General features: G+C 42.1%; 1 protein-coding gene across 8 annotated transcripts in view; it reads right to left on the bottom strand.

The window, feature by feature from the left end:
- The window catches only part of NRXN3 (neurexin 3), an 896,531-nt gene extending 889,104 nt beyond the window's left edge, over nt 1–7,427 (bottom strand). For all 8 annotated transcript variants that reach the window (XM_031553628.1, XM_019615790.1, XM_031553624.1 and 5 more), the window contains exons 1-2: nt 7,064–7,427; nt 2,745–3,999 (exon numbers count right to left, since the gene is read on the bottom strand). In XM_031553628.1, coding sequence (XP_031409488.1) covers nt 2,745–3,453 — 709 coding nt within the window. In that variant the 5' untranslated portion in view covers nt 3,454–3,999; nt 7,064–7,427. The remainder of the gene's footprint in view (nt 1–2,744; nt 4,000–7,063) is intronic.
- Nucleotides 7,428–7,705: the final 278 nt, after the last annotated feature.

Below are 7,705 nucleotides of genomic sequence, written 5' to 3'. Positions count from 1 at the left end.
GGAGGGGGGGAACAGTTTTAATGACAAACACTTCAATCTCTTGGAAAAAGGCAAACACAGAATATGCAAGATGCTTAATGGCCAATCACACTACAGATAGGAAGAGCGTGTCCTGCCGTTGCTCAATATTCTACGGTTCATCAGCAGAAGTCCTGCCATAGTTGGACAATGGAAATCCAATGAAGTTTCTGAAGTTTTTCAAAGTCAGATAAAAAGGTAACTTGACTTCACGTGGTTTATTTTTTGTTTTCTCGACAATTTTCTTTGTCTGCTTGTTTCCACTGAACTTTTGGTTTTCCCCTTCTCACAGTCTATACAGACACTGTAACATTTCAGGGTGACAGCATATAACACACATAAATCACCACTGTTGCAGAACAGAGGAGACAGAAAACAAGGTTAATTATAAAATTCTAACATGAACCAAATATACACCATGAAGTAATATAATTTTTTAAAAACGGACTGGACAAGGTGGGAATTGTTTGTGGAAATCTCGGTATTTCTTCCACTGGAAAAGTTCTCTGCACAGCATCTTATATGTGAACAAACAGACCACAGTTAAGAGCGAGTTAAAAGTGTTTATTAAAAAAGGTACACTGTGATAAACTTCTCTGCTCTGCCTTAATAAAAGGTTGGGATGAAAACTGATGAATCGTTATAGGAAATAAACGGCAATGGTGACGCATGGCTTCAAAAGGTAACAATAGCACTGCTTGATCTGTGATGTCTACAACAGAAATATCCCTGGTTTCAAGATGGATTTCATCTTGCTCCACCCTCCCTGGAAATACAGAAGTTCCACAGCTGAGCCTTGGATGGAGCTCAAACCTGCTCCACAGGCGTAAATGGAAGCCTCACTCAGTCACGGTATTTTCTCTAGACATTCAATGAAAACCATATTCTGTTGATGTTTTGACCTGTAAAGTCTTGATTCATTAGCTCAGCAGCAGAAAAAGGCTTGTATCTGTATAATTCAGGCTCCACATGCTTCTGCAGCTCTCATGATCTTCCATCACTCAAAATTTGCACTTGAGCATCAGGGCCCCAGCTATTCAAGTGCTCAGTCACAACCAGGAGTCTCAGCAGCCCCACATACTTCATGGTTCAAGCAAAGGAAACCGTTCTGGCTCACTACAGGTTTGGACCAGATTAATGCTGAACAAAAAGCCAGGAAAAAAATGTGGAATGTAAAGATTCAAGTCTAGTTTGGAAGACTTGGAAACTTGGACAAAAATGGGGGGAAAAAAGTCAATGTACACAGTTCCTTACCAGCCATTCTGAAAATGATTTTATTGTTGCACTTCAGTTCTTTACACTGCTATTTATTATTAATAAATACTTCAAATTTTATTACTGTACCTGAAAATTTGCTGCATGAAGGAGGTATTTCTTTAGTACACTATAGATCTCTATAGCACATACAGCTAATATTATCCCAGAAATCCTATAAGCCTTGTCTCCAAGATGGCTGTTTCAGTCAAGAATGATGAGTTATGTAAAATGGTAATATGTATTATTATTTTATTTGGATATAATGTTTTTTCTTATCATCATTAATAGCACTTAAAATTAACACACATATAGATGTCATGTTTGTTTTCCAAACCTTCCCTTCCTGTAAAAACATGCTTGCTTCTCCTTATTTATGCTGTAAAAGAAGAGCTGTATTTACACAGTATTTCGGTAAGAGTACTGACTTCCTTTTTGCTTACATATCAACAGTATATAGATGTTACTTTCAACACTTCTCAAATTCCACATACTAAATTCCAGTTAATCTACTTCCATTCCCAAAAGAAGTCAAGGAATGGTAGTTGTGATAAGTAAGATAATTTCAAAGTGGTTTTATTTCTTCTTCAGACTGAATGCTTCTTGCCCAGTTTCATCTTCAGCATAAGCTCAAACTGTTGTGCTTAAACCCAAATGTCATAAAATAATGCTGAGATGAGATTCTCAAATTCACACTGATTTCCAGTCCATTTACTTAGCTCTTTTGCACATAGAGAGTTAATTACCATGACACTGCTAAAGATCAAGGAAAGATTCCTGAAATATTCTTCATTATGCAGTTTGCTTAAGACTTCAGGACTGAAATTTTCAAACATAGCAAGAAACAGTATAGAAATACTCAAATTCTGTTCCTTTTGCAATACTAAAAAAGATAATTCAGCATTTCCCAAAGCAATTTAATCAAGGGTGCTAAAACAATCAAGATGCCATTCAGCAACTAGTATGCAAGAAATTAAAGAGAAGTACAGGGCTTCCACAGACAGCAACAGCTTGCACCAAATTTGGTGGCTTAACCTTTGAATGTCCTGTCAATCAATTACATTAGCCATATGCACATTGCTCATTTTTATCAACAATTCACTCAGCATTGGTAAAATGTTTTGAATTCACCCAGATAGCTAAGATAATTTCTTACCAATGCTTTTATCAACATCAATACTGAGTATTTCTATATATACCAATTCATGTTGTCTACCCTCATCAATAAGCTGCTGAAGAAAATCTGCCCAGGCTACAAATGTAGCATCTTTTCAAAAAGGCACCTTTTGCAATTGTTCATGCTTTCCATCTACTCTCACTTCATTCTTCCCAGTTGGAAAAAGAACAGTGGAACTTTAATTCCTCTGATAGCCACCAGCAGGGATAAGAGCTCAGTCATAGACTTGCTGAGTGACAAATAAACTCTTTAGATTTTATAAAGATCAATGGGAAGTATAGAAATATTTTCTTACCTTCAGAACACAGCTTGCCAACGTACCCAGTAGCTGAGCAGTCACAGTGCGGCTCACCATCCAGAAGAAAGCAAGTGCCACCATTTTCACAAGGGTTTTCTGCGCAGAGCCCTTCCATTTCCAGTCGGACTCCTTGACTGTCCAGAAGACGCGGCTCAGAGTTGCCATATTTCAGATCCAGAATAAATCCTTGAAACGGAGGCTCACTCAGAACACCATCAAGTGTCAAGGTGGCAGGACGGATGTCCAAAGGGACTCCACCCACAAAAAGGTCACTGACAATATTCATATATTGACGCTGTGGACGTACCTCACCTGGTTTGGCTTCACCATCCAGCACTAGCACTGTCCGAAGGTGATTGCGGCTGACCATCAGGAAGTGCCAGTTGCTGTCATTGACCTGTTTATCTGTGATAACTGTAGTCTCTGCACAGTCCACACTGAACTGGAGCTGGATGCGCCCATCAACAAGAGACAGACAGAGGAAGTCACAGACACCACCGTCATCAAAGTAGAGAAGCAGCCCAGCAGAGACATTGGTCTTGAACTGAAAGCTGAGTTCACTCCTAGTGCTGGCATCCCAGCGGAGGAAGCGGGCCCACTGGTTGGGGATGCCCATGAACTCCAGACCCAAAGAGAGACCCAGCAAGGAGCCAAGCAGCAAACTCACCTTCAAAGTGAAGTAGACAGAGTGGAGAGTGAACCCCATTGTTTCAAGAATCTGCTTTCACCAGGAGAAAAACAAAAGCCACACTACTGGGAGGACAACTCCAGCAGTCAACACTGAATCTGTTAAATCCAGCAGGAAGAGGAGAGCACAGACTGACAGAGTGAGGAAGAGCAGTTGGAAAGGGAAATAGCAGGGGCACGTGACCAAGAAGAAACGCGTCCTCTCCAAGCAAAGATCTCAATTATCCAGAGGCCTTTATCTCAGATGTACAGGGTATATGAAGTGACTTCTCCAGCTGGCGCACGTTTGCGAAGGGCAAAATAACCCACAGAGGTTTGTTTTAGCAGAACACAAAGATGACACTGGTTGTTCCTGGGAGGGAGGAAAGAGATGAAGCCAAAGCTTCTGATTCTGGTTTCCTAGAAGTGATGACAGTATTGAAGGAGGTGGCAGTAAGATGGAAGAGAAAGTGAATTCATAAAGTATGTGATCCTTGGGAGGACAAAAGTGAAGTCAATCTTCATGGTGCACTGGTGACACTCCAGCTCATAATTCAACGCTTGGCACTCAGAGAACTTGCAGGACCTGCAGAGTCAAGAGAAGAAAAAGAAAAGGTTGGTCCTACTACTAACCATGTCTTTACCACAAAGCTTATTAAGCCCAGTATTTTACATTTCTTGATATTCTGACCTCTTCTTCATGCCTGCAGATAGCTGTACAGAACTTCAAAGCATTAGGAACATCTATCTCATCAAAACTAAGGGGACCAGATAGAGAACATACCAAGAGGTCTACACACACCCCAACTCTATTCAAGAAAAAAACACAACAAATTATTTTACTCCTTTGATGAAGGTAATGTCACTGACTAATGAGAGAGATGGCACAGAAGCTTCCCCACTAAAAATTACCTCTCTGTGGAAATGCTCAGTGCAAAGACCAGTATGCTTTAGAGTATAAGAACCGATGAAGGAAGAATATTATCCAAACTTCCCAAACTTCTGTTCCTTTTTTTAGACTTCTTAGCACATCACGAAAACATTAGAGAAGACAACTCCACTGTCAGCCTGTTATGCAATAGCTGCTTTTACTTCACATGTCTTGCACACTTCAGAGACTTTAACAAGGACCTTTGTAATCTGGAAACATGTGCTATCCAAAGTATATAAGGCAACCTGCAGCTGAGACGATAGGAAACTTGTACATTAAATGACAAAAACTGTCTAAGCACTTAAACAATCACCCTGGTCTAATGGTTTGGAAAAAGGCCAAGTTCACCCCTAGATAAGAGCAAGCTTCTGTCTTTAGTAAACAGGAGTTAGACCTGTTAGCACTGGGATTTAATTTACTTCTGTCTATTCACATGTGGGTGACTGTATGCCTAGGTTAGGAGAATGTTTTAAGATGACAAGTAATGATAGCACAAAGCTAGGACACATTAACATAGGGGCTTGTTCTCAGAGATGGGCCAGGCATAACAAAAGCTCAGGGAACAGCTAACAGTAGCAAAGATACAGAGCAGGAAAGAAGGTGATGTGAATCAAGGCCTTCAGCATGAACACAGATTTCACAAACTGGGCCAAAAGTATTGTGAGGCAGCATTTGCCTGGGACAGGTGTTTAGTGATATGAATGATGTGAGTTGCTGGAGATCTTGCTCCTGGCAGATGCCTCCCAAGCCTGACACTCACCTTGGTCCAGAGGTGCTGGTGCACAGACGCTGTAGAAATAGGCAGTGCAGAAAAGCTATGTCTAATAAGTACAGTGATTGAGCTGGAGGAGAATTCCCAGGCAAAGGAAGGGATAGCTCATGCAGTCACAGCCTCTGCCTTACCTGCCCTAAGGACCTGCAGGAGCTTTAAGTCTCCAGGGCTGTCAATCTGGCAAATTTAGCCAGCACAGAAAAACAAGTCACTTAGAAAAGAAAATTGATCAATTAAAAGAAAACCCTCAAGCTAGAAAGAAACGTGAGCTTTGGTGCCCAGTGGAAAGCAGGCCTGCTCCCTGCAGCTGCCTGAGTGGAGCTTGTTAGCTAAACTGCTATAAACACAAATAAAATCAAGTCAAAACAGAGGGAAGATAATTCCTTTTAATTGTTAACAGCTTGGCTTGGGAGAATGGAAGGAAGAAAAAGGAGGTGTTAGGAGAGGTGTAAAAAAAGAAAAGAAAAAAAAAAAGAAAAGAAAAGAAAGAAAAAAAAAAACCATCCAAATGCTCAAATCATCAGTTTACCCAAAGATCATAATGTTGGTTCAATTCACGAGGGTTTAGGGGTGCTCTGAAAATCAAATGGAGGAAAAAGTATGTGGCTCTTGTCCATTTACCTTTCGCCTCTGTGCTCCCTAGTGGCTCCACTAAAATAGCCCATGATTTATGGAGAAGGAGAATAGAGTGAGCGGGAGGAAAGAGAGAAAGTGATGACCCAAGTTGGAATTATTGATGAGATGGGAATAGGAATATAATAATGTGTGTAAATTAGCCAGCAATGTGCTCCCAGCAGCTCACAGTTCCCTTTACCTCACATTTACTGTAGCAGAACTCCCTGCTCCATTGGGCAGCTCTGAGCTCAGTTTGTGCTCAGGAGGTGGCAAGTCCAGCACAGCCCCAATCACCCAGAGGGGCCCTGTACAGACAATCTCACACAGCAGCTTCAATCCTCCTGGTCAGGGCAGGTGTCAGCACCTGCACCAGAAGCAGCCCTCAGCCTTCCTTCTCTGCTCTCCCTATTTTAAAAGATTGACCCTTTGAGAAGCAGTAGAACACAGTGTACATCACAGCATCAGGTGTGAGCAATCTAGAGTCAATCACAAAAGAGATCTATATGCCCACAATACAGTTGTAAAAAAAAAAACCTGGCCTATCTTTCCAAACCCCATGTTGCTAAAATCCCAGTTTACAGATGCAAAACAAGTCTAGGCCTCCATGAAATGCTTCAGTCCTTGGGATATTTCAAGGGAGCAATAAAGAGAGCAGTGCTGCCTTGTACAGATTTCTGTAACACGGATACATGCTCAAGGGTTGATGACGAAGGCTAATGAAGGAAACTTACACCAGGAAGAAACAGTTAAACCGAGACTGCACTGTTGGCTGAGTGAAGCCAGGGAAATCCTTCTCTATCTGTTCTAAAGAAGACAGGGCCAGGCCTGTTTCAGTAGAGGAAGGTGGCATGAAAAATAGTGAAATGCAAATGTAATTTTGGGCACTTCATTGCCTCTTGGACATTCCAGAGCAGGTTTTGGGAAGACAGCCGACACTCAATAGGCCAGGACTCCTCCAGAGCTCTGCCAGAACCCTCTAGCCCAATCCACAGCACTCCCTGCTACCTGAACTCCGTGTCTCACACAGCTCAGCCTGTGACAGCAAACTCCATCACACAGCAGCAAGACCTGCAAAGAAGAGCCAGTGTCCTTTTTAGCACTGGCCAGGATTTGATCTGTATCTTGAGAGAGCAAATTCTGACAAAACACACCTGTGCTTTCCTCATTTCCCACAATGATCCTCTTAAACACACTGAGAACAAATACATTTCTGCTCTTACTATTTATTTTTAGCATAAATACTACCTTAGCAGCCTCATGCAGCACACTGCAACCATAGCAATGCATTACAGTTTGGAACAATAACCATAGAATCTCATAGTATTTTCTTACATATATCATCTTTGGAGATCTCGAACTTTGCCACAGAATGAACACATCTAACAGAAAAAGATCTCATGATGGTCACCGCCTCTTCCAAGCACAAAGCGGCAACATCCCTGTTCCAACTCCACCTATTGCTCACATAGAAAAGTAACACAACCATAGTATATTTTAGGCTTAATGTGAGTTAGCAGCACAAAGCAAGACAGCGAGTCTGAATGCTATCAGCCCTTCAGCAAACCAGCATGTGAGACAGCACTTTGAACACTTGTTACTCTGAAGGAGTGAGGTTGCCTCTGCGTGCATGTCAACGGTTTACGGGCTGGTTCGGCCCGGTTCCGTGACTAGAAGGGCGGAGGGATCCGCGGATCCGCGCCCCCGGAAGAAAAAGAAAATAAGGGACCCCGAAATAATTGAAAACAGTGGCAACAATCTGAGGTAAAACAAAGTAATTTACTAAATATGGTATCAACAGAATTTTATAAGGAGAGAGAATGTGAAATTGATGGTGGATCGGCCTTACCACAACGCTGAGATGAGAAGCGCAGGCAGAGAAGCGCAGGCGAGAAGCGCAGGCAGAGAAGCGCAAGCGAAGCAGCGCAGGCAGAGAAGCGCAAGCGAAGCAGCGCAGGCAGAGAAGAGAGCATCAGG

Source organism: Meleagris gallopavo, chromosome 5 (genome assembly GCF_000146605.3).
Source record: "Meleagris gallopavo isolate NT-WF06-2002-E0010 breed Aviagen turkey brand Nicholas breeding stock chromosome 5, Turkey_5.1, whole genome shotgun sequence".
Classification (NCBI taxonomy): Eukaryota; Metazoa; Chordata; class Aves; order Galliformes; family Phasianidae; genus Meleagris; species Meleagris gallopavo.
This window is presented reverse-complemented; position numbering and strand designations above follow the sequence as displayed.